This window comes from Anser brachyrhynchus, assembly GCF_964034855.1.
Source record: "Anser brachyrhynchus genome assembly, chromosome: 1".
NCBI classification, from domain to species: Eukaryota; Metazoa; Chordata; class Aves; order Anseriformes; family Anatidae; genus Anser; species Anser brachyrhynchus.
The window spans coordinates 13,319,336-13,344,432 of NC_137694.1; the positions used below are offsets into that span (position 1 = coordinate 13,319,336).

The 25,097-nt window shown below is 34.9% G+C and overlaps 1 protein-coding gene across 1 annotated transcript in view; it reads right to left on the reverse strand.

Moving 5' to 3' along the window:
• Positions 1 to 25,097, reverse strand: part of FBXL13 (F-box and leucine rich repeat protein 13) — a 52,728-nt gene that overhangs the window by 17,894 nt on the left and 9,737 nt on the right. Inside the window, exons 3-5 of the mRNA XM_080575386.1 lie at positions 16,793 to 16,919; positions 8,514 to 8,597; positions 3,597 to 3,731 (exon numbers count right to left, since the gene is read on the reverse strand). Coding sequence (XP_080431512.1) covers positions 3,597 to 3,731; positions 8,514 to 8,597; positions 16,793 to 16,919 — 346 coding nt within the window. The remainder of the gene's footprint in view (positions 1 to 3,596; positions 3,732 to 8,513; positions 8,598 to 16,792; positions 16,920 to 25,097) is intronic.

Genomic DNA, 25,097 nt, shown 5'->3' on the forward strand with positions numbered 1-25,097 from the left:
CTCACAGGCTCCCACAAACTCTCTGAGTGGGCTCAAGTACTCAGTGCGATGGCTGAGCATATTAGGTCCAGCCTGGTTTTCTCCCTCAAATTCCACGTTTCCTTGAGTTGATACCCTGTGTCTGTATAAACTTCCCTAAAAGAACCTTTTGTGCCGTAAAGATATATGGTGTCCCTATTTCTCTTCACTTCTGACTGACACTAGAGTATGTAGATACATACACGGAGCCATACAAATCCTAAGGCAACAATGTGGACAGTCCCCAACCTCCCCACCCCTCCCAAATAAAGGAGCAAGATGAAGATCAAAGGAGCAAGAAGATGTCAGCGAAGACAGGCGTTATGTTTTTGGGTTTAAACCTAAATTAAGATTAGGAAATATCCTCTTACTAGGTAATATTTCTACAGTACAGAATCTTGAGAGTCTGGAGTTGCTTACACTCTTTCCAAAGACATTTCAGTGCTTTGTAAGATTAATGCAACCCGAAACATCCAAGAAGTGGAGATAAAGGCAGGCTGTGGCCAAGTATTGTATATAGGTGTCAGTCATCTGTAAATGAAGCAACAAGGCACACAGAAGTTAGAAGATTATTGAACAGCTGGAAGGAAAAATAAAACAACATAGCACACAATTTCAGTGTCTGATTTGTGGGAAAATGATGTTTTAAAATAACCTTGTGGAAATAAAGTTTCTGGCACAACAGAATTCTGAATCTCTGCAAGAGGCTCTACAGGAACTGTCACTTAAATATCAGGAGCATATAAGATATTAGTTAAACATGATTTCAGCACCGTCTAAAATCCTGTGGGATGTTTTTCACCTAATCAGAGTAGTTTAACATTCCCAACCTCATGATTTTGCATGTGGTACATGCAAAGGCCTTTAACCTTTCCTGGTATTGCATTGTTCTCACTGAACTATTAGGATGTGCTTAGAGTTTAGTTACACCACTTTTGTATCCTGGTTCCCTGTTACAAATGAGTCTCATAGCAAACCCTTACTAACATGTAGTTGTGTTTGTTTAGCTCTGAAGTAGAGCTGCTTAGTTTCACCTCACAGTTCCGTTTTTCTAAAATGATATTCATAGCCATTAATGCTAGAAGACTTGTTTGAGAAACACGTGAGATGCTGAGTCTTCAAAGTACAAAAGCACTCATGCAAGTTATTTAAAAGCCCCACTGACCTTTGCGGGAACAGTCAGGAATAAACTGACACAGTTTAATAGCCTTGTTCAGTCAGGACCAAAACTCAAGCGGGGACCTGCTAAAGACCTTTAAAAGATACTTGATTAAAATCAGAATGTTTCTGACCCCGGTGAAGTGGAACGGTGGAGAGAGAAGTGTGTTTCACTAGCACTGAACAGCCAATTGCGTGAGAATCTCAGGTGAACAAGGAGGCAAGAGGAAGCTGGGACCTTGGTTTGTGGGACAGAAAATTCCAATTTAGGTATGTTAAGATCCAAAATAGATTAATAAATTGATTACAAGGTGAATAAATAGACTAATATTCCTACTGAAATAAACAAAATTTGCTGACCGAACTCAATATTCAGTATCAATACATTTAAGAGAAATCTACATTCATCACACACTTAAGGCTAATCCCTCCACAGGACTGAATTACAGAATTCACTGTCCGTTGAACGGTGTCTTCGGAGCTTTGCTATTTAAATACCTGAATTATTGAACCAGAGATTTATTTTCAATTCTTGCTGTATTTTTTCATGTACAGGATATGTTTCCCAGAGCAACTTCACTTTTTTTTTTTTTTTTTTCTCCCTATGAAGTAAGTTAAGAGCCTGATTACTCTTGAATCAGGCTCATTCCTTGCATAAGACTTTGAACTGCACTGCTGAATATTTTATGGTATCATCATTTGCAGAATGACTTGTACCTGTCCTGGGTGGACAGAAACATGACAGGGAGGCTCACTGCACTTTCACTGAAGCCAATGGGGTTTATTCAATGAAAATTAATTTGCCCCTGTAGATGTGATTAAAGTGATAAGCTATTCTAATGTTACAGTAACTTGCACAGCACATGCCCAAACACTCTTATTGGACATGTGTTTCCACATGGTGTTTTCCATGTTCTCTTGCTATGTTTTTTGTTTTAATCCAGTTGTTTTTGTGTTGTTGTTATATATATATATATATATATATATCTGATACTGCACAACATGACCGTCAGATGTATTAACGTATACCCTTTGGAAAAGGTTCATTCTTAGTTTAATCTCCTGAACATCTTTAAACAGTCTCTCAGTGGAAAATATTTCTTTATGTAGCAGCTGGATCCCCTCAGTTTATACTAGAGTTTGCCAAAGGATTTGAATCACCCATTAGTTTTAACACAGGTGTACCCAGCTCATTTTATGGAGTTGCAAGCTGGATTCAAGTCAAAAGAAAGAAAAAAAAATCTTGTAAACTTCTGTGTAGGTTTATTTTAAAAAGTCTTGATGTTCTTTTCTGAATATGGTAGTTAACAGATCAGATTTTAACCTTTTAAAGAAGAAGATATTACTTAGAAACAAAGTGTTGGAAGGGGATTACTATGTCACTCAGTTTAATTCTTGTCCCTGTTTGAAGGAATAACAAAATATGATCCAGTTCATTCCCTTCTTAAGAAGGGAATTAACATTACATGATACTTTGCCTCTATCCCAAACTGTCCCAATTTCCAGCCTAAATGTATCCACTGATATTTTATGCTATTTTTTTTGTGTGTGATATGTCTATAAGGTGTACAATGGAAAGTGAGGTTTGCAAAAAATACCTAATTTAACTATGTTGTAACCATGTACAACTTCTATTATTACTGTTATCATGAAAAAATAGCTTGATATCTATCAAAAAGCAATGGATACAGGAGAGTGAGACCCATATATAAAATAATTAATGGTGTGCTGTGGGTATCCGTAAGATATAAACTAAGGGCCAGAAAGACCCAGAGCAACTCTCTTGGCCTACATCCAGGAGAGGGCATACAGTGCGTCCATGAGGCATGTAACTGTGGTTCAGCAGCCAGTTTCTCCAGACTGGATGCTGCTACGAACAGTTTCATCTGTTACGAGCAGTGTTTCATCTCTGGTTACAGAGCTTGCATTTATGCCAGCTTTTGAAAATGTATTCCTTAGGCATCTAGCTTTTCTTATGCGTTATATTAAGAGGCTTGGCGGAGAGTTGAGCTAGGCAGAGTCTAACAGGGCTGGCTTTACCTGGGTTCAGAAACAACAACAAAGCGTGAAAACACTAAAAGTTACTAAAACAAAGACACTGTTTTTGGAATCACCCAAAACACCAGAAGCTGAAAATATCTGTAGGATAAAGGAGGGAGAAGCTTTTACCTGATCCAGTACAGACACCTTTATGTCCTATCTGCAACCATTAGAAGAATGCCAAATTCTCTAAAGAACCAAGTCTCAGAACTTTAGTCGGTTGAACTTAGGCTCTGATTTTAAAGTTAGATGTGTGCATTGTAGAATTGTGAGGAGACATAGATTCCAGCAGGTCAAATTTTTAAATGAAATAAAATGTATTTCTTTGCAATAGCAATGCCAAAATTACTGTCCCAGTTCTTACCTGTGGACACACATACCTTTGGACAACAAGCTATGCTGACAGATGCTAGTCTGTGACAGTAAAGTGCCAAATATTTCACAGCTTCATCTGTCAGCTGAGGGCAATTGGAGACGTGACAATATTCTAGGTGTTTTGTGCCCTTGCAGAACTCCTGAAAATGCAACAAACAGAGCTATCGTTCTTTGTTAACATGCCTATTCTATTCTTCTCAATTTACAATATATTTATGTCAATCCTTTGATCCATTTCAGGCACTTCAATTGTTCTATGCACCCTTCATTAGCCGTGAAGTTACTCAGCTGTAGGCTGTGAATTCCACTGGAAAAAGAAGAGCTGCATTAAGAGGCTATTTTCCATTGCTGATGCAGATATGTTATACAGTGTGTTCATTAGAATAAAATTCTGCTCCATACTTCTAATACAGCTCAATGTGGAAACTTTTGCTTTAAGAAACTGCAGACTTGTTAACTCAAAAATAAAACAACCTAAAGCAGTACTTCTTCACTTAATGGTGCCATGATGTGAGTATACCAGACCATTTTGTGACATTGGCTTCAGTAAGAATCTCTTCTCTTCTATCATTTCCAGCCTAAAACCATGGTAAGATAACTTAAATTTGTCACTGAGCTGGTCTTCCATATTTTTCTAATCATGGCCTAAAGCTGACATAATTTGGCATAGATTGGAATGAAAAATCTACCTCTACAAGTAGAACCTTTCTCTAAAGGAGAAAGAAGGAAATATTTATATTGCAGATTGAATACAAAAACTGACTGCTTGAAGATTTTCAAAACCTTTCTAGAATTAGTCCTGAGGTAAACAGACTAAGGACTACATGGATAAATACCACATGTACATGCAGACAGAGATACATAAATACACTTACTTATTTTTCATTGTGAAAAAGAGTCTATAGTAAACAGCCTATGGCCACTTTTTCTTTACATTAAGCAGGAACTCAGGCACTAAAATATAGTTGATCACTGGTAAATGTTAGCTTTTTGATGATCAAAAGGTGTGTGACTGTGTGTGATTTTCAAAAGTCTTACATTAACAGATGCAAAGAAACTTGAATGAAAGTCTGAAATTTGTTTCCCAGACCAACTTTTTTAGAAATTTCATCTGTATCATAACTCTAGCTGTTTTTGTTGTTGTTGTTGTTGTTTTGTTGTTTTTTGTTTTGTTTTGTTTTGTTTTTCCTACCAATACAGCTGTACCAAGGTAGTGCTTCTTGGGCTTTGGGTTCTTGTTTTATATCACAAAATATTTGAATGTGAATGTTTTAATGTAGGACTGGTTAGAGTGAACAATACAGAATTTATAAAAATTGGCTTTTGTACCTCTCCTATTTTAATCCTAGATTTACAGGGTGTTAACAACAACACAGAAATATTCTAAACCCCAAAACTGGTGGTTTTTTTATTTTGTTTTGTTTTGTTTTCTGTGTGTAAGAGAAATCGAAATACCTTCAGAATTAGTCTCAGACATGACAACTTAATCACTACATTCTCAGCTAGGGTATGCAGCACAAGCTGAAGCCAAGATTTCAATGCCTGTGAGATATGATTATCTTGTTTTTACTGGTATAGTTAGTCTACATACATACCTAAAACATCCGTCAAAGTTAGGTTCTGAATTTGCTCTTAAGTGCTATTTGCAACAATGCGGGAGTAAACTTTAAGTCATATTTCACAAAGGAAATGGTGCTTTGTTTGCTCTCTTCATCTCTGGATCCCTGGCTCTATGCCTATGATGAAAATACCCAAGATCTCCAGAAAAGCTGGTGAAGATATGAAATTTTTGCAAAACATTAAGGACACAACAAATAATTGAATAGTATAAGAAGGAAATATGATTTTCTAACTTATTTGCACAATTTTAATTCTGCTTAAATAAGACCTGAAGGCACACAAGCATCAAAGAAAATATGTAGTATGAAAATGCTGCTCATAAACTGAGCATTGTCTGAGCTATGAATGAGATCCTATTTACAAAATACGTGATCACATAATCATTTACATACTGCTATAATGCCTGTAAACAAGTAAATGAATTAACACTCTAAGATCAACATTTTTTTTGCAATTTTACAACTTTCTGCATTTTACCTTAACAGTGTTATTAAAGACCTCTTAATATGCATTTTCTTCTCATATAATTTAAATATTCTTTATATAATCAAAGAATAATAAGGATGTACAGCATAAAATGGGGCAACTTTCTACAGATTTTTCCATAAACTCATATCCTTTGATTTCACCTTTAAAGACGGACTTACCATTTTGTTTCGAGTTACTTTCTTATCTTTTCTTCTTCCTGCCCTCCCTAGATCCATGACCACATGGTTTGTCCTACATCTTCATGTGCTCACTTCTGATTCTTTCTTCATCAGAAAGTTCATATTCATATTGCAGTTACAGAAAGTGTAAACACTTCTTTTTCACATTCTTTTTTCACTTTATGTTGTGCGACACTTACTGAAATGACACTTACCTTCTCAGGCATAGTGCGATGTAGAAGTGAATATTCTCCTCTGAAAGGAGCAGTGCTGGCTCTGCACCGACTTTCAGTGAGATACACAAGATGTACATACTTGGTCATTGTTTTGTGGGAACAAAACCATGGAACTTTACACTCATGAAAGGCCAGTCAGAATTATTCCTAAAGAAGCAAATTCTAATGGTCTGACATACACATTGGGTAAGAAGATTCAATCCAGATGCATCCCTTGTGGTGCAGCAACAACTGACTCATTCTTATAATATATAGCTATAAAATGATGGATGTTGGAGCTTTATAATGGAAAAAATGTAGAGGCTGAAGACTGGGATTACATGATGGCAGTGCCTGTACCTGCAGCCTGACAGTCTGAAAGTGTTTATGGGCATAAAATTGATGCTGTTAAACAACATGATTTAAACATTTCTGTTACATGTGGTTAGAAACAATTCTCAGTTACAGAAAAAAAGCAGGATGTAAATACTCTCTCCTTCTCAACAAAATGCATAGTTCTTTTTTCCACTGTAAAGTTATCAACTAATGCTTATTATATTGTTCTGAAACACAAAGCTGTAAATCAACGCAATTGTATTGAATCTATCAAATCTCCATAAGGATGTAGATAAACTTCAAGCATATACACAACCTGTGATAAAGAACAATACATTTTGGAGACAGTCATCTCCTTTTCTTCATCTGAATCTTCAAACTAGATTCACTTCATGCCCCCTAGATAACGTATGGAAGTAAACAGCAAGAAGTTGACCCCTATTCACCCTTTTCGTGCCACTTGCAATTGGACAGATCTCAGACATATTCCCTCAGTCATCCCCTTTCCAGACCGCAGGTTCCTTGCTTACTGATTTGCTCCTTTTAAGGAAAGTGTTCCATACATCTGATCATCCCTCCTGCCCCCTCTGAGTCTCTTCCAGTCTGCAGTGCAATGTTTTACCCATAAAAAGAATTCCAGTAACACAGAATAACCGATTTTAGCAAAACAAGATAATGAATACTAATAAATCAGAATTTCATATGTAGTTACTGCTGTGATGATAGTATAAGGAAGATAAATATTTGGATGGCAAATCTCATTGTTGACTAACTAAAAAAGCAAGTCCATAAATCAAAAATACAAAATAATTTATAAGCATTGTAAATGGAGTTCAAATACTGTATTAGAATTAATATTTCTATGAAATTGCTAATTATTCAAAAGAGTTTTTTTTTTACTGTGTAACTTCAAAACTTATCATCAACATAAAAAATCGCCTTTGCTGCAACTTCAATTTTTAGGTTGTTTTTTTACATATTAATTAATTTCCTGTGTGATTACTTCTTAAAGATTATTGACCCCGGAAAATTTCTAAGCTTATAGGCTAATGTTAAGGTCAGAACAGTAACAAATACATATTTATATTTTAGCCTAATTTTTTTTTTTTTAAGAACAACGTCTCTCTTTATATGGTCAAAATCCAATATTTAAATTTTTAAACCAACATATATAATAATCAAAAGAAAAACAGTGGGGAAAAAATAAGTTTAGTGAGATTCAACAGATAATTCTGCGGGGAGTATGAGGTCTTTAGAATAAGAGGTCAGTATTTCAAATATCTAGCTGAAAGTACATGTAGTCTAATTTCAAGTAGATTACTTTCATCATTACACATGAACAAATTATGCAGTTGATGTTTTCATAGGACATTTTAAAAGTGGAAAAGTGGTTGTGTTCTTTTTTTTTAAATAACGGTGTAATTTGTGCTGTGTTTTTTTTTCTATAAAATAGCTAAGAAATCTGTTCAATCTGGATGAGATGTGTATGCTTTTCTTATTGAAATATAATTTGTTATTTTTAAGGATTTGTGCTGGTAAGAAATATACTGTTAGACTAAGACATATTTGTATCACTAAAAGACAGTTGCGTGTAGCAATGTATCAGCAGCGCATGAAGAACCACACATAACAGGCTAAATGAAATTTAACCATTCCACTGAACTAGTCATACTAAGTCAAGTAAGCACGGCATTCAACAAACGGCAACCTAATAAAGCAGTAATACCTGAAAGCTCACACTAGCGGTGAGAAAAGTACATTCTAAATAGAAATTCATGAAGGATTTTTAAAGCAAGGATGAAAGAATAGTGCCAGCAATTTAGATTCTAATTTGCACAGTACAATTCAGTAAAAAGGCTCCCGTAGAATCAATTTCATTCAACGCAAAGGGCAGAATTTGAGATTCATTATAATTTACAGAAGGAATGAAAAAAATGAAAAGGAATAAGAAGGGGAAAATGATTTGTAATGGTGAAAGTGTAGAACGTTGCAATGAAGAATGAATGATGATGTAAAGAGTAAAATATTATCTGTTTTGGACATCGTTAAATTGACAAAATAGAGAGGCTTCCAGGACACACCAAGAAAAGAAGTTAAGTTTTACCTGAATCCCAGTATCACTGACATGTTTGCATTCTGATAAAGAAAGTTGCTTTATTTTTCCACAGCAGCCAAGGGCTCTCAACCCCTAAAAAAAAATCCAGAAAAAAAATAACCTTAGAAATCAATATATGCAATTATATGTAATTACATTTAATATCCTAAGATGGCCAAAAATATCCAAGTTTTGTATGTTAAACCTTCTACCTAAGAATTACAGCATCTTTTAAGACAGAAAAATAATAACTCTTCAGAATACTCTCTCAGAACATTATTTACTTTTTACAAAGAAAAACAAGTGTTGGAGACACTATATAAATGAGCTAGCCAAAGTCACTCACTGAAATCCTTGTGGGAAATATAGTCTGGATTTCTCTCCTCCACCAAATGCTTCATTACATGACTGTTCTCAGATATTCAAAATAACTTTCTTTTTGGTTGCATTGTTTTTAATCAAACTAGAAATAATTATCATTATTGTCTAGTTAAGCTCTGATTCTGAAGTGTTTCTTAAAAGGACTTTCCTGCATCCATTAGAATCTAACAGAATAGCAGGACTTGTTTTATCCACCTCTGTCCGTAAGAGCCGATAAATGCTAGGCTCTTAACGTACATCCTACTCTTCTGCAGAATGCATGTAGTTTACCCTCCTATTTTTTCCTGATGTACATACAGGAGTTAGGAATTCATTGTAGAAAATATTCAATGGCAAAAGCAAAAAAAAAAAAGAAAAAAATTTAACCTGTTCAGAAAGAAAGAAACTGGAGAAAAGTAGTATCTTAAAATTGCTGCCTTTAGGATTTTCTTATTGGTGAAGGTCTTATGACTAAAGCTATGCCTATAAATACAACTTCTGAGTACAACAAGACAATACTTGAGATGTTTGAGTCACACTGATAGGTACATTCTACTTTAGAAAAAAAAAAAAAACATATTCAGGACAATAGGGAGGTGAAAACTTTGGTAAATTCCTATTTTAGGAGTGCAAAAGGATCAGAAGATGCTTTACCTTTTTTACTGCTCATACCCCAGGAAACAGAACCATGTTCTTAACCTCAACTTTAATTTGAAGGAGAAATAAATGTTAATTTTGTAAAATGTGTTTTAATATTCACAGCAGAGTAGTTGTGTGCTCCATATTATTGAACAAACTTTTCTTCATGAAAACAAAGTTATCACTTCATTCCATGTGGTTAATAAATTATCTACAATTAAGTAGTGAACAGCACTACACAGAGAGGAAATATCATACTGACAAAATAAACACATTTAAGTAGTGTCTGGAATCCAGATGTGGACACTGTAGTGATAATGCTGGGAGAGTGCGGCTGGAGTTCAAATTTTGTGAATTCCTGAAACCTCACAGGCTGAATAAAAACAGAAAATGGAACAATGAAAAAGATTTTCAATCCTAGCTGCTTATGAAAACAATTAAATTTGCATTTTTTTTCTCAGCAGACACAGTTATATGCTGACCATTACTTACAACAGCTTCATGAAAATCTACAGATTTCAAATTTTTGTTGTCCAGAACAATCTTATTCAAGAAAACAAATAATTGTCTACCTAATCCTCAAATGTGTTCATGTCAGAACAAGAATTCCTTAAAGAAGAGACTCGTAGTGATAGGGTCAACCTTTAGGACATTGTTTTTTCATCCATTTCCCTTTACCTAAAAATGGTACGACTTTATGGTACTTGGTAATGAAATATTAACTTTTTTTTTTTTCTACATGACAACTAACACTGCTATTATTTCAAAGCTAATCTATAATGATTTTATGTGACTATACTGACACTGTGTCATAATAAAAATATTTTTACAATAAAAATCAAAGTCTCCTTTAAGGTGTTTCATTAATAACACCAGATTTGAGAAGGCAAAGACTAAAGACACGGTATAAAAGGAATGTCATTAGGAGCTGCCAATCACACATAAAAAAAATGAAACTTGGATGTTTGTAAAAATAAACCTCTTCAAACAAGTTCAGTGCAGGAAGTCTAATCTATATGAATTTTTAAACTATTAGTTTTTAATTTAACATATGTAGCATATGTTAACATAAAGTAGCCAATTATGACTACTTTTAGTAGAATTCCTGTTTTATTCAGTAGCATTCCCTGATAAACAACATCAGGGATTCCCATCTGGGATACTGACCTATTTCTGAGACTTCTATACTAAGCCTCCAGACATTTTTAAAAAATATGTCGAGAGCTATGATTGTATCATCAGAACTCCTGGAAACATATACTAGCAAAACAGACACTACACAGCATACAGACTATGACACCTACTCTGTAGGTTTCCAAAACATCTTTCTTCTTTATCATAAAGAAATCTCCCATGTATCTTGGATTAATCTTCTGTTGCCATAGCGAAAGGGAAGACTTTGTCTTGCATGTCTTGTATAGCATGTTTATTACAGTCTCCATTTAAAAAACAACTTTAAAAGAAACATTTTATTCTTCCCCAGCAGCTGTTTTTTTCAAGCAACTGAATTTTACAGTTTTGTTCTGTTTAAATGTTTTGTTCAGTTAATTCATTATGGGAGGCCTACAAACATTTGCAGAACATCATTTATTATTATTTCACCACAGTTTTTGTTGATAAGAAAATAAGAATCTACTGTACCAGATGGTGAGGGTCTTCATTTGCTGAAGACAAAAGTCATCTGAGGCTGTAGCATACAAAAAAGCAATTCTTTATTATTTATATTTGCAAACTGCAACCCTATGCCTTTCAACTGCAGACTGCAATGAATGTATCATCTCTTACTAACATGTGCTACATTATTTTCAGCTTCCGAGATTTCCATTCACGCATCTCTTGGTAACCCTAAAGGTCAGCATCTGTAAAGTATCTATGTCTTTATGTTCCAGAGATACACAGATGTCTCTTCCTGTTCATACCTCAAATCAAACAGGCTGACCTCAAAGTGACTCCAATCCTGGAAGACAGCTCTTCTTAAGAGGTAGCTCCCACCTTCCATTTGTGAGCCATTTTGAAATGACTCAGGCCATCCTCTAAAACGCTTATATTTCTGTACAAAGTAGCCACAGTCCACCAGTTTCATGCATCAAACACCTAGTAGAAAATGAAAATGTAACCCATATCTTGCAGTATCATTTCCCTAATAAGATATATGTGGGAGAATAACATTCAGTTTCAGATAAGCAAACACCTTCTGGAAAATTGGTAAGTTCTTAATCAAAGCAGCTATATTATTTCCAATGCCTGAGCTAATAGGTCAGACCTGTTTATGGGAACTGTAAAGACATTTTTTAATTGCAGTGCAGAAATCTCCCTGTATGACTGTGTGTATAACACATTCCATAAAACTTAATTTCTGTATCTAAAACCACTTGTGACTAGACCAAATCAAAACTCATGAAATATGTTTCTTGATACTAAGTCCAGACAACAGGGCTTCCATTGTAGCAAAATATCCTGTAAAACCACTGAGCCCAGTTTTCAACTTGGCTGGTTACCTTTAATTCCTACTGATTTTTGTTGGAAGTCAAGGTGTTAGCACATCTGGCACTGATTGCAGAGACTCTCTGTGCATTTCCTATTTCTACACAGAATTAAGTTCCTAAGTCTTCAGGCCAAATCCTCTTTCTCTATTCCCCCAGGGAAACCGGACTGCTAACATCTGAATCTGGAGCTTGCATGAATATGTTAGCATGTCCTTCTCCCTGCCTTGGGGACGTGTTTTGTCACTTCCTTTCCTTTGGAAATCAAATGCAGCTAATTCATTTGCAGTCTGTTGCTGCTTATAGCTATCAGCCCTGGTAAAATTTTTTCTCTTAACCTTTGCAAGGTTCTTCCTCAGTCCTACTGGTCTAATTTTTTAACAGACCAAAATGTAAAGCCAGGCTATGGATTCAAGACACCATAAATCCAGAATCCCACTGCAAAAAAAAAAACACACAGTGCAAAAAAAAAAATACTCTATATAACTGTGTAAAGCCAAAATGATTTTTCCCCCGTGATCTGTTTAGAATCTTATTATTAAAATATTAGTAGATATTTATGTTGCAGCCTGGCCTTCAGGACCAGCCAGGATCTGAAAATCATTAAGTACAAACACATAAGAAAAGAAAGCAGAACTAATTGTTTATATACTACCCTCAACTTTAAAGAGCAATTTTGCATAGCCAGCATGCAAAGAATTTGTGACTGATGACTTGGTGCCACACACGATTCCTGCAGGGACATGCCAGTCAGAGGAGAGACTGGGACCTTAGGTTCATTGCAAGAGAGACTTCATGCATAACAGCCATTGAGAAGAAACTGTGACAGAAAACTCCTTCTAACACTTCATATTTCCTTTTAATTTTTGATTTTAGAAGTGTACCAGAGTTCTTTCCATTTTTAAATTGTTTATATATCTCAGGAGTCAACTGATTTACTTTAACAATTCCTTTTTTATTCCTTGTTAGGCTTTTTCTGACTGTCTAAATCCTGTTTGGCTTAAGCCATTTTCTTCAAATGTCCCAATACTTCTATATTTAATGTTTTTTTTTTATGTCCCAAGTAGATGGGTGGTCCAGGCCGTGTGCATTAGCAGCTTGTGTCAGATCGAGGAGGAACGCTACGCAGCTGCATGCTTTCAGACTCTCAGACTTGGAGCAAAGCTGCCAAAGCTGTGTCATATAGAACATCAGAGAAGGTTTAAGACATTTTATGAAAAATACGGAGAGCATGAGAACAAATCTTATAACTAAAACTGCTTCTCTAATTCATGGAAGCATTTCCACTGGGACTGCTTTTATATGAAAGACAAATAGGTTTCGGCCCTAAATGCCAGTGTTTCCATCTCAGTAATAGAAACATAACCACCTTGCATATATTGTAAATAACGTAAATAGAATATCTAGATGAATAGAATGTACTAGAATATCTACAACATCCAAGGTGATTTGTGATTAGCGTATCATCTATGCTTTCATGAAAATGTTCACAATACTAACAATTTGAAACCGAGAAATCTATGGTCCATATTCCAGGGTTTTTAGGAGAGCAAGAGGTAAGGGAAAACTATGTGAGATGGAAGGCTAGCTAGGGAAAAAAAAAAAAAAGGTTTTCACAAAGAATTTAAAGGTAATTTTTTTCAAGGAACTGTACATTTTTGTACTGTCATTGTGTTGTTTGGTGTCATTTTATTTTTTTTTTTAATCTATAACTGAGCTTGCAAATCATTTCATTGCTAAGTCTCTCTTTTAAGGTGTTCATGACTCTAAGAAACCTATTTCTAGTACAAGAATGACAAAAACAGAACAACCGTGTCCTTCCCACCACTAAAAAAATGTTTTGAGACTTAGAAATATGTGTCATTGTTTTTTTTTAAAACAATTTTGAATGAAGAAGGAAACATTTTCAGAAATGTAAAAAGATGAATACAACTGAGAATTATATATAGACTGTATATGTATTCACATGTTGTTATTTTACTGATATTCTTTAAAGGAAAACCTATATGGAAGGATGATGGCTTATGATTGCATGAAGTGTTTATTATCTGCATATCGGGAGGACAGGAGAAACATAATGCTAATTTTGACGTCCTGCCAAGAGAAAACAAGAGAAATGAAGATGAGGTTTCACTTTTTTTAAAGAAGAGCAGGTGTGGTGAGGCAATACTGCAGGAACTGCTCAGCAGTGCTCAGGAAACGCCCTAAAAACAGCTGAGAAAGATGCAAATCAGATGCTTCCTTTTTAGCATCATAATGGACTCTAAGTCTTGTAAAAGAAATAATGGTTTTCTTTAAAGTGTTTTCTTTCCTTTGAAGAGGGCACACTAAAATAACAGAGTGAATAAATTAATCCTTTAAATGGAATTGTGTTTTATTTTACTGAATGTTGAGTATTATATATGAATATATATTATATATTATATGATTATATAGAATCAAAGCCCTAGTGAGAAAAGGAGAGCAAAGTCTTTGGGACGCCACCAGTCCTTCACATTCATGAAGTTGTAATCCTCTTCATTGGTTGATACTTGCTTTCATTAATGAATGGTCTTTGACTTAGCAAGAGACTTAAGAATACATACAAACTTAAGCATGTGATGAAATTACTTGCTTTATCCTAGGTTCTGTTTAGAAATTTGCCTTTGTTTCTCTATGCATTACTGTCTGTGCATAAGTTCCTATACAATACTGAAATCTGAATACATGCAGTGATTATTTTTATTCGTTTTCCAGTCTTTCTATTGACTATTAGTTTCAGGACAAGTATAGTAAATTTCTACAAACATGAGAGAGATTATCAGTGTATTTCTTATTAGCACTATGTTTTATCATTACTTTGAGTCTACAAAGAGTCTACAGTGTTTTTCTGTACTAACAAGTTCTCTTGTCAGGTACAATTCTAAGGGTCGATATATTTCTTCCAAATGCAAAAAATTCCCTGAATGAAAGACAGGCTTCAACAGGGACATTTCTCTTATTGGCACCAGAGAAACTACAGAAGAGGAAGGCAACAGCAACAGAAGAAAATAAACTCCATTTTGATTAAGATCTTAAGTATGGCAGTTATACATGAGGTACAAATCTGTAAGAAAATCTGACTACTGTATCTTTTCTCCCCTATCCTCCCCCTAAGTACATATCATCCTTATTACAGTAAATTCTGCTCTATTTAGATGGGCAGAATGATTTTGCCATCATTTGAAAAACTAGAAGGAATCATCTCTTGTGTAATGCAGATCAATGTTCCATATTCTACACGTTTCACAAAGGCACCACATTCACCTAGACACCAAAAACAAGAGATCTGCTGTGCAGGCTACAAGAAAGAACATGAACCTTACAATTTCTCTTTATTAGCATACAAATAGTAGTTTTTTACAAAGCAGAGTGCAAGATCTTTTTCATCAAATCGTGTTTTAAGATTAGAAGATGTATTTAAGATTTAATGTTTTAAATGCTTAAATGTTATAACATTAGAAAATGCACGAGTGCCATACACTTAAAGAAAGCAAACAGTGAGAACCATACCAGTTTTCTATCTTGTACTAGCATTCAGATCAGAAATTACAGGAATGATAAATGGTCAATTTCCGAGTGAGTTTATCTGTCTTGTGGGAAGGAGGAAACGGAATGTCTTAAAAATGCAGTGTAAGCAGAACAGCTTGGATTAGTGCCGAGGGCAAGGGTTGTGCTATGTGAAAACTAGGGTAAGAAGAAATACAGCACTTTAGAAGACTAATTCTGAGAAGCAAAGAGAAAGAAAACATTTATGTTGAAACACTGTGGGACTGTAATTCTAGGAATTATATATTTCATTCAGGTATAATATTGTGATATTTAAAATAACGACATTAAATTAAATCTTCATGGATTTCCCAGCCCTCTTTACTTGACATAATATTGTGTTGTATTGTACTGGATTTTATTTTATTTTATTTTATTTTTAGGTCTCCATAACGGATACAAGTATTTTAATTACTTTAGCACAAATTCTGTGTTAGAACCAAGCAATAAGGTTCTTGGTCAGAATTCTTCTTGAACAGCAACTGAGTGAATATTCTGTATAGCAACAGTTTTCATCATGATGTTTCTCCTAGATTTCTGTGTTCAGTGAAGAGTTTGCCCTAAAAGTAAAAGTAACAGCTAGAACTGGCTCTAAACCCTACCCACGAGGCAGGACCTGCCAAGAACATCTTATGTGGAGGCCTGCTATGTTTAACCTGGCTCCCACACTTGCTATGTTGCTTTCCAGAGTCTTAGCTTCTTGACAGTTTGAAGATACCTTCTTAGTAATTCTTTCACTAGCAATTAGTTTCTGGACCACAGTGTAGATCTGTGCCTCTGTTAGAGCTAACATTTTTCACCATAAACCTATTTAAAGGAAAATGTAATTTTTACAAATTCATTATTTAAAATACCAGTTTTTCGTTTTTCCTCAGGCCTAATCATCTTGGAGAAAAAAAAAAATAATCTGCTTAGCGTTTTTTACAGATCAGTTTCAGAGAGACACCCAGCCTCCTCTTTTCATCAGTTTCAGTTTCTCTCTCAAATCTGAGAACTATCCAGTGTGAGAATTAACTTTTATTGGGTAGTGCCTGTATATTGGCAAATATTGTATTACACAATTCTAAAATCTGTTTTAATGATATTGCAGCTCCACTGCTTCTTATCCATGCAGATTAAATGAATGGATTTTACTGTATTTTTTTCTGAAAGCTTAAATAGATAGCAAGCACATTGTTTATTATTTAATTATATATATATATAATATGCATGCATATATACAATTATATATATATATACCATATCTGAGATGTTGGTTGCAGAGATATCAATGGACATCAGTGACGACGTATTTCCCAAAGCTTCAATTCCAGCATCAGTAACATTTTCACAGTGACGTAGATTAAGGTAGGTCAGTTGATGACATCTAAATTAAATAGTAATAATTTAGACAATAAGTAATAAATAAATAAATAAATAAGAAAAACAGAAATGTTGGCTTTTCACTTCTGTTACAGAAATGTAGTATAACAAGTACATTTTTCTCATAACCCTTGCCAAGTTTTTTTCAGGGGACCTATGAAAATAAGCTCTCCATACCCATGGGATTATATCAGACTTTTGATATATGGCTTATGTAAGCACTTCCAGAGACTACACTCATAACGTTTTGCATTCCAAAGGTTTCAAACCATGAAGAGTAATAAAATTAAATGAAAATATGGAAATCAAGGAGCTATATTACAAATTCATATATATATTAATGAGTTTGATGCTTGACTTTTCCCCGTCTCCAAATCTGTCATATCTTGCACAGGAACGTCAAAGTTCACCGCAACTACAGAATTCAGTACTCTATGGCTGTAACCACACCCACTTACAACAATGCAAATAATAGTACAAAGCAAACGTAGACATTGCTAAGATCTTCAAATCAGCACTCACTGAGCATACATGCATGACTGAATTTTACCTCCTAAGTAAGCACAGTACGTAGTGTGTTCTTATAAGCAAAACAGAAGACCTAAGAAATGATTGCAAACAATGATTGCATCTACGTTCAGAGCCCTAGGGGCAACACTCCATCAATAAAACAGAGAAGGCATTCCCTAACTTACCAGCAAGCATGCTATAACTGTTTACAACTAATGTTATGAAAGCCTACCAAGGGGCCTGCTGAGATATCTAGTAATGAGTGGAAAGACTGACTCCGATCTTCTCTTGAACTTTAAAATTTGTAGTTTGATTGCCAATACCAATACTCCTTCTGTTGAATGGGGAATGAAGAGGTTTAGCAACAGAGTGCTTTTTGTTTGTGCAGGCATGAGTATTTACTCAGTTTTCAAAAATGTGACCTAAATGAATTTTGTCACTGACAACAACCACTTAAGCACTTTTTTTCCCTAGAATTAAGACTTCTCAGGTTTCCATATTAATATTGATGATTTCCCCTTTGTTTCAATGGCTATACACCTCCATCACTGATTTTAAAAGAGAAATGTAAGCAATATTCATAGAATGTATTTTTCCTGTTCTACGCAATTCAATATTTAATTTAAATTCAGCAGTCTATATTGTAGATAAACAGAAATGAATACTGATTTTTTAATACCTTTTTAATTCCCAAAAATCTTAGAATAATTAATGGCTTGATTAGGAGATGCTACTCTTTGTAACTGCTAAACTGCTAAAAACCAGAACTTTCTGAGAAAAAGTCTATTGGAGATCATGAGAAATTCCATCAGTTCTGTCTCTCAGATGTGAAAGCATATCAAAAGACAGAGCTTGGAAAACATATCTAGATATCAAAACCTGTTTAAACATTTCAGAGTAATATTTGTTATTGATATAATATTTGGTATTAATATCTTTATTGATTTAAGTAAAGAAAATTATTTAAAGGAGAAATGGTATTTCAGCACAGAAGCAAAATACAGGGGTAGTACATGTATATGTATGTAGTAGCTATACGTGCACTGACTGAACAGTTCAACTATTTCTTGAATTATTTCACTTAATGAATTGCATGTCACACGCACAACTGTCTAACTCATAATATACTAAAAGGTTATTAAGATTAGGTAAATGGAAAACCTTTCAGCCAACCCGGGCGGCTTGGAGTGTTGACTACAACTTGGGTAAGTGTTCAATACAGCTCATATCTTTGACACGTTTAACATTACTTGTACAATTAGCTTTCCAATACGTTCACGATATTTCAGAGAATCACAGAATATCCTGAGTTGGAAGGGACCCACAAGGATCATCGAGTCCAACTCCTGGATCCCCAAAGGACCACCCAAAAATCAGACCATATGTCTGAGAGTGTTGTCCAAACGCTTCTTGAACTGCAGCAGGCTCGGTTCCTGCTAAAGTTCAAGATTTCTTCTGTGTTCCCTGATGGACAAACAAGCTATCCCAGATTTCTCTAGGACAGAATCATATTTTGGCTTATACAGTTTGTTGCAGAACAATCACTGCAAATCCCAAAGTCCTAAAAAAAAAGCATAGGTAAGAATAGTACTGCTGAAATAATTGTGCAGTGAACACACATACTAAGTTTCTCCAGTCAGCTGATGAACCATATAAAAACACAGATCACACACTGCTTCACTTGGATTATCATACATGAAGATGACAAACATAAATGGGGAAAATATGGCAAGGGTGTGAATCACCGCATTGCCTGTGTCAACTTTTAGCCAACTTTTTACTCATATCTATTGTTTCTTAATTTTAATAATTATGACCAGTTTCTTTCTTCATTATTCATATGTAGTCAAACACTTCCTATAATAGTAAGCATTCTGAATTGTTAGATTTGCTCTTTCTGTCCCATTCATTTCTCAAAATAAAATAAAATAAAATAAATCCATATGACTCTAAAGTTAGAAAAAGTTAGACTTTTAGACTAAGAAGTCAATGAAAAAATAGGAAACCGACAAAGAGTTTTAACATCCTATAAACTAAACATTTCAAAATCTGTTCTTAAGATCCTGTTACCATTATGGTGCTTCCCTTGATTTCTGTCATAAATGCTAAATGTTTCTAATTCAGAGTGAATTCTTATATGAAAATACTCTCCAAATAAGAGAAAGAAACAACAACAACAACAACAACAAAAACACTAAGATTTCCCCTTTGGTAGTCTCATATTTCTTTTCTTAAGAAAACTCTTTACAAAGTTTTGATTTGTTACAATCTATAAATTTGGCAATGCTGAAACTTTTACAAATGTCTGCAAAAGTAATAAAACAAAATACAGAGTTTTACAATAGCTTTATAATTGCTTTAAAAGTTTTGTTAATGCAATACAGCAATTCTTTAGCGTTAGAGGTAGTAGAAACATGTACAAACACACTCACAGCCCAAGAAACCATCTGGCCAACAGACTGGAAAATCCAGCCTTCTAAATGTTAATCCAGAAAATTCAGGCAGCTGTCCCATCTGCACAACTGAATTACCAACATGATGTCATGGTATTACTCCAGCACTTCTCAGTGCATCTATGCACGCAATGTTATCAGATTTTTACACAGCATCAGCAGGCACAAAAAGTACTTAGATACATATTAAAGCAGAATCCCTAAAACTAATCCCTAAAATGATGTCAGAAATGTTACGAGAAGCAGCAGTTCTAGCTTCCTTGTATTATTTTATAGTTCTGTTGATTTTGAAATACATGTAGATTTTGCCTTCCCTTTTCCCACCCACCCTTGACACTATTACCGTGCCACAAAACTGGGAACAAGAGTGCAACTTTGGAAGCTCTTTCTTTGTTCTTTTTTTTTTTTTACTGATGCATGATACATCTGAAATGGAAAACAGTCTTCACACCAAATACATCCTTCCTCTACAACATAACAGACTATGTTGTCTTCATAATTGTACAAAAAAAAAAGTATTCACAAATGTAAACAATAGCCAAATTTTAAGACAGCTCTAGTTCTTGCATTGTCTTTTGTTATCTTTTTCATCTTCTTCGAAGCCCTATTCCAGCACTAAAATGTGCCGTAACTTTTAAGTAATATAACTTCTACTGTTGAGTCTTTTGTTTGAACTGGTGTAATAATTAATGTTTTTTTGAAAACATGGTACAGGAAAAAAGAACTACTTGTATAATTTTAAAAAAATGTTAATATATATGTATTAATATGGCAAGGCTTTATTTTTAAAATTGAAATATATGCTAATAGGACTTACGATGAGCATAATTAACTTCACTAAAATTCTTTTAGAATGTTTTGCAGAAAACTGGGTGCGATAAGCTGTCTGCTACACTCAGGACATGAATATACTTCAGTTGTGAAATCATCTTAAGACCAACATCTATCTTCTGGCAACGAGCAATATGAATAAGCCTGATGTATGGGCAGCGTTTACTTATCAACTTGAAATGCAAATCAGTAATTTGGTCATTTCCCATTGAAATATATAAAGACGTAAGTTACACGTCTGACATACATTAGGGGCCTGATCCAAATATCCAGTAAAATCAGTTGACAGATTCTTACTGATTTCAAATGATGTGGATGAATTTTCAAAATCATTCTAATAATTTTGTGAAATATTATACTAACCTTCAATCCTGACCTTAACGAGTTTACATTCAGCAAGGGCTTTAAAAGTTGGATCAGAAAGATGTGGAGAGTCAAGAAACACAACAGGCATTATCTGTCAACATTTTTAAACCAGAGCCTTTGAAGGGAAAAAAGTGAAATAAAATATTCATATACCTATGCTGTCATATAACAAAGGATCAGCAAACAGTCTGCATACATTACTGCATGTTACAATTTTGAATAAATAGTTATTATAACCCATTCTAATAATAACTTCTAAACTGTGAGCACTATATAAATAACTGGAATTCTCCATATATTCATTATATTTGGGCAGCTCGGTCTTGGGCATACAAAGTAGCTCCTTTAACATATAAATCCTGTGTAAAGGACAGGACAGTTTCCTTTTAGCCACTTGTTCTACAGATATCATGGATGCGAACCACATGAGAAAAGGTTGTCCTTGATATTCACATGTAGTGATCTCACTATTTCCCAGAGTACTGGAATTGGGAGGATATCCCAGCAGTAATAAAAGGATGTGGCAAAACAGATTGTCAGTTCTAGTTAATATTAAAATGTCAAGCAATGCTACTTTACTATAGAAGTTGAAGGTGTTTTGCATGAAGAGTTATGACACAAATAACAATCTTGCGCAGCTCAGCCTCCAGCGTTGTACTACGCGAGTCATTCACTTGGAAAACATCCACAAAAGAACTGTCTGGCATGTACTATTAGGTACCAAGTAAGGTCTATGGGGACATGAATCCAAAAGGAGGAAACTTCAAAGATGAAGTGTACTGGGAGGGACTCCAACTGCTGCCTGATTTGCCAAGTTAAGGGGAGCAGCAGTGTAAAGCACTGGGTTTACTTAGGGCATATGTTTTGTCTGACAGCGAACACCTTTAGCAGACAGGAGGTAGTCACAGGAAAGAAAGCCAGAAGCTAAGCAGTAGCTACTGATCCATCACACTACAGTATGGTGACATTGCACTAGAAAATGCTTCCAGCTCTTGCACTTGCAACCTCTACCCTCTGTAGCACATTTGACTGCTCCCCACAACTACATGTCAGTGGAAGCAAGAGTCAAACCTGCTTTCCTTCCACTCTAGCATTGAGCAAGGAGTTTAATGCACTGGGTTTCCATCTCTTTTTGTTTTTGGAAACTTAACGATTTGGATCCTTTTGTGTCTGAGGTTTGGTGGCTGTGTTTTGTTTGCTTGTTTGTTTGTTTTTCCTTAACTATCTGACTCTTTAAGCTACAGTCAAGGCAGACTGCCTTTTCTTTTCTGGCATAATGCCCCATCTTTTAACTTACAGCCAGGTTGGCTTGCTCTTTATGTGTTCTCAGGCCTGAAGCATTTGTGCAGGTCTCATGTCCACACACAAGGAATACAGTGTGGCTCAAGTGACACTCTTAGTACTGTGGATGCAAGTGGAGCATCAATGTTTTTCCTACAGTGGTCTGTAACAGCCTGCAGGCAACATGTGGTGATACAAATCCAATCAACTACCCTCTGTCAGCTGCTTGTATTCAAGGCCAGGTCTGTCATGGAGCAGCTGCTCTGAAAACAGCTATATTTCAAGAAATAGCTGAAGAAAGTAAGAGAGCAACATTTTAGGGGTGGAGGGGGCAGTCCAGTGCAGGGGCAAGATACGACTTCTAAACAGACTGTCAAAAAATAGAAAAATGGTCTTAAGTGATATAAGAACCTGGTCTATTAATGGCTTTTAGCTATCAAATATCTATCATCAGACAGGGAAATAAAATAATCTGAGAAGAGTCCATTTCCATCAAGTAATCCTGGAGTTTGAATTCGCAGTTCTCAAATGTACAGGGTTACAAGAGATGTCAGGTCCTGCAGTGGTCAGACATGGGCCTCATACCAGGATAGTAGTAATCTTGCACGAAGGTCTCTGGATATGACTTGACCATGAGAGGCTGCAGTAGGATGAAAAATGATCCTAGAAGAAACATTGAGGAAACAAGCCAAAGCTTCAAAAGATCATAAGAGCAAGTTTCTCAATGATAAGAACAAGAAGGGAACTGGAGGGCTACACAGCCAGGAAATATTAGGCAGCAATATGCTGTTTCAATGCTAGCTTAAAAGATCTGAAATGGCGTGTTGTGTTGATACCTTCCTATAAATGCATAAAGGAGAGAAAAGCATGTGTATGCTTTTTATGGATATCAGAAAAGGTTTCTCTTGTGAGAGAACTGATGCTAACTGTTATACAGACAAATTAAGGTAATTTTCCTTCAGTAAGGTGCCTAAAGTTAAGTGGAATTCCCATTCTGAAAAGGATAGACAGCATCTAGCAGGTAATCAGATCAAACTCAACAATGTTTAGGGACAGAAGTAGCACATCTGTTTCTGAAATTCAGTAATGATTGCAAAATGTTAACTGTAGTCTAAAGGATTTTTAATCTCTTTGGAAAAACACTGTTTGCTTAACATAGCAATTTGATACCACAAATAGCAGCAATTTAGTGTTTTCCTCCATGCAAGCCAAAAACAATTATACTGAAGCAGATAATAATACCCTTGTACTGATCGTTTCATTTATTTTCATTTAAATCACTTTTTAACTTAAAGCTGGATAACGGTTTTCGTGCATTCAGATAATATTCAATTAAGTTAGTGAACATTAAAATGCTGTTGCAATATCATAGGTATTTGCCTTATTTTAATTTACTACAGTAACAATAACATCTTAATATTGAATTTATTTACTCAAGCCCCTGTTGATTATCAATGAAACTTAAGACACTCTTGGAGATTAGGGGTAGGAATACAAAATTTCATGCACATTTTAGTGAAACAATTGCTTTCTCAACTCACTTGGAGTTTCAGTGTTGTTGGAATTCTCACCAGAGAATCACCATTAGGACACACATGGAATTTAATACTGTATTCTTTGCTTTGGATGAATAAAGTTCCTCTTTAACCTCTTTATTCAGATGAACTGTGAGGATTCAGGATGTTTTGAAATTTATTATAAGATGCTATAAAATTTTGCAAAACCAACTTTTTCTGCATGACTCAGTAAGATAGTTTTTTACATATTTTTTTTTCACGTGCTATATCAGAAGTGAATGCAATGATCCAATATAAAACATAAATCCCTCTCTGTGAGGAGTTCTCAGTCTGATATGTAAATGACTGGTTTATTGTTCTTTTCTTAACTGTATGCTGATATCTAAAATGAAACTATACCAAAACAAACATGGAGCAAACCACATGTAAAGATCTGTCCCCACAGATTTAAAAAATGTAGTGAAATGATTAAATGTTTGTAAGAATGTCAAAATTAATTTAATCTTTTTATATAGTTTCTTAATTCCAAAGAATAGGAAAACATAATTTTGATTCAGTTTTTGTCTTATTTCTTATCACATACAGGACTGCTTTAAATTCTGTCTTTCTCCCCCTGAACAGATCGTTTCTGTGGAATCCACCCTGCAAGAGAGAACACTCTGCAGCACAGAAGTGAGTTTTAAGAAGCATTTTTCTGTGATTCCACTATTGTCAAACAACACATTGTCAATGCAGGAACTTGAAAATAAGTGTTCAGCATTGAGGAAGTACTCTTGTGGTGTGCAAGGAACTATAATATTTTTTTTTTTCCAAATTTGTCAAGAATGGTAAAATAAATTGTGACATACTTTCAGATGTTTGGCTTATTGCACTGATGGCTTGCCTCCACATGCTATTTTTCTTTTAGTATTCCACTGTCCAAAAAAGCTTATATTTACATACTCCTGAACTATCACATTTTAAAAATACAGAATAGTGTATGTGTGCCTTATCCTATGGTTACACAAGTTTGTAATCAGGAAATATAAACAATGAGTCTTCTTCTTTGATAATTAATAAACACAGCTCAGATTTTCTTCTCAAATGCTGGTCCCTTTTCCTGCTCGATATGTCTGAAGATGCCAGAATTTGACAGTAACTGCCAAAATGAGAATTCTCTCAAGGAAGTCAGAGCAGGAGGAACTCAGATGGTGAAACCTGGTGAAGCCTCTATGTCTGCCAACA